Below are 2,270 nucleotides of genomic sequence, written 5' to 3'. Positions count from 1 at the left end.
CTGTCCGGGCAGAAGACGGAACGTGCGTCAGGAGGCGTCCGTCCGTGGAAGGCGAACTCGGCCCGCTGCCCCGCCCCCGCCCCGCCCCCCGCCCCGCCCCGCCCCCGCCCCGCCCAGCCGGAGATCTGGGGGCCCGGGGGGGGGGGGGGGGGGGGGCCAACACCCGGCGTCTCCCCACGCTTACGTTGATCCACACGTCGGTGACCTCCTCGTACACCACGTGCGGCTGGACATTCCTGGGCACCGCTCTGGCCAAGGCCACCCGTTCCTGCTCATCCTCGGTGGCGGGGATGAACAGGGCCGGGGGGAGGAGGACAAGCTGGAGCCGCTGCTGGGGCCGGTCCAGGAACATAGCCCAGGCACTGAGAGGGCGACAAGAGAGAGCGGCCGGAGGCCTCAGGGCCCAGCGGGGGAAGCCGGGTGACCGACGCCTCCCTTTCCGAACGCGTGGCGTCACAACCACCCTTCCTCTGGCGGCCTTGCCTACACTCGACCGAGTAACCCGGTAGCACACAAAGGCTTCTCGTTATAGCACAGGCCCTCCGGAGAAGATGGCTGGGGGGGGGGGGGGGGGGCGGGAGCGGCGACAGAACTCTAACTCAACCATTCTGGAAACATCGCGTGTCATTAGGACTCAGAGCAGCGTTTCGAAGACGTCTGCAATTTCTGCCAAATCCTCAGCCCACGTTCACTATCCTTTATTTCCTGTTTTGCTCTGAATGGACATTGTACTTTTGTGCGTGTGTGTGTGTTAAAAAATTGTTCATCCTGTCAAACAACCTGAGTCCTTAAGGACTGGGGATAGAGGCAGGCAAACGGCGACTTCAAAAAGACAAAATCCCGTTGGAGGTGGGGACACCTGGCTGGCTCAGTCGGTGGAGGGGCCGTGAATTCGAGCCCCGCGTTGGTGTAGGTATCACTTAAAAATCACGTTTGGGAGCTACTCTATCGTTATGTTCTGTCCTCAAAACAACTGTTTTGAAATAAAACTTCTCAAAACGGGGGAAAAAAAGTTCTCTGTACCTTTTTTTTTTTTTAACGATTTATTTTTGAGAGAGACAGAGCACAAGTGGGGGAGGGGCAGAGAGAGGAGACACAGAATCCCAAGCAGGCTCCAGGCTCCGAGCTGTCGGCACAGAGCCCAACGCGGGGTTCGAACCCACTAACCGCGAGATCATGACCTGAGCCGAAGTCGGAGGCTTAACGGACTAAGCCACCTAGGCGCCTTATGTTTTTATTTTATTTTATTTTATTTTTTTATTTAAAAAAAATTTTTTAATGTTTATTTTTGACAGAGAGAGAGACAGAGACAAGCAGGGGAGGAGGCGCAGAGACAGGGAGACACAGAATCCCAAGCAGGCTCCAGGCTCCGAGCTGTCAGCACAGAGCCCGACACGGGGCTTGAACCCATGAACTGTGAGATCATGACCTGAGCCGAAGTCAGATGCTTTACCTCCTGAGCCATCCAGGTGCCCCTCCACCTTTCCGACTGTAAACGGACCATGTGTCTTAAACGGAGATGTCGGTACCGTAAGTAGAGAAGCTGAATCTCAACACGGAGCGAGAACGACTAAAACCAAAGGGCGATGCCACAGGGACAGGAGATTCCAGCCAGAGCCTGCCGCCCGCCAAAGGCCCGGCCCCTCGGTCCAGGCTGCCTCTGTGATACAGGGGCCAGCAAGTAAATATTCCAGCCTCGCGCACCACACGGTTCCCTTTAAAAGCAGCCCGTCAACCCCGCCAACGTGGCGCGAAAGCAGCTACGGCCGATCTGGACACCAGCAAGTGTGGCCCCGTGCCCATAAAACTTTATTCCTGGACGCTGAGATGTGGATTTCATAGCATTTTCGTGTGTGATGAGGTATTCTTCTTTGGATTTTCTGACTTCTAACTGTTTAGAAAGCATGAAGGCCGCTCTTGGCTCGCGGGCCATACGGAAACTGACATCAGGCTGCCTGGCCTGCGTGCGGTGGCCCGGGGCCTGGCTCCAGAGACTTGCCCTTGATGTGGCCGCAGGGTCACGAGGTGAGTGACAAGGCAACACTCACTATTTGCCGTCCCGGGTCCACCCGGCCCTGGCGATGTACTCCACCCTGGGGAAGAGCGTGCTGAAGGGTTGTGCCAGCTCCTTCTCTTGGGTCGCCACGATCTAAAGGGAGAGCGGACTCAGGTCACACGTGGGCCCGACCATAGGTTGCCTGGGAGGAGATGGCCGCTGCTGGGGGGGGGGGGGGATACTGTGTCCCCCAAATCCCTATCTCGGGGTCCTG

The 2,270-nt window shown here is 57.7% G+C and overlaps 1 protein-coding gene across 8 annotated transcripts in view; it reads right to left on the bottom strand.

Moving 5' to 3' along the window:
* DPP9 (dipeptidyl peptidase 9) overlaps positions 1 to 2,270 on the bottom strand; it is a 41,135-nt gene that overhangs the window by 18,034 nt on the left and 20,831 nt on the right. For 7 of the 8 annotated variants that reach the window (XM_086699413.1, XM_086699414.1, XM_086699418.1 and 4 more), the window contains 2 exons: positions 2,049 to 2,149; positions 185 to 362 (listed from right to left, as the gene is read on the bottom strand). In XM_086699413.1, coding sequence (XP_086555539.1) covers positions 185 to 362; positions 2,049 to 2,149 — 279 coding nt within the window. Of the gene's footprint in view, positions 1 to 184; positions 363 to 2,047; positions 2,150 to 2,270 lie in introns of those variants that run through there. The other variant, XM_086699421.1, reaches the window with a different exon arrangement.

Source organism: Puma concolor, chromosome A2, assembly GCF_028749965.1.
Source record: "Puma concolor isolate L17-30 chromosome A2, mPumCon1.1.hap2, whole genome shotgun sequence".
NCBI classification, from domain to species: Eukaryota; Metazoa; Chordata; class Mammalia; order Carnivora; family Felidae; genus Puma; species Puma concolor.
Note: the sequence above shows the minus strand (reverse complement) of the source record. Positions and strands in the feature narration are given on the sequence as shown.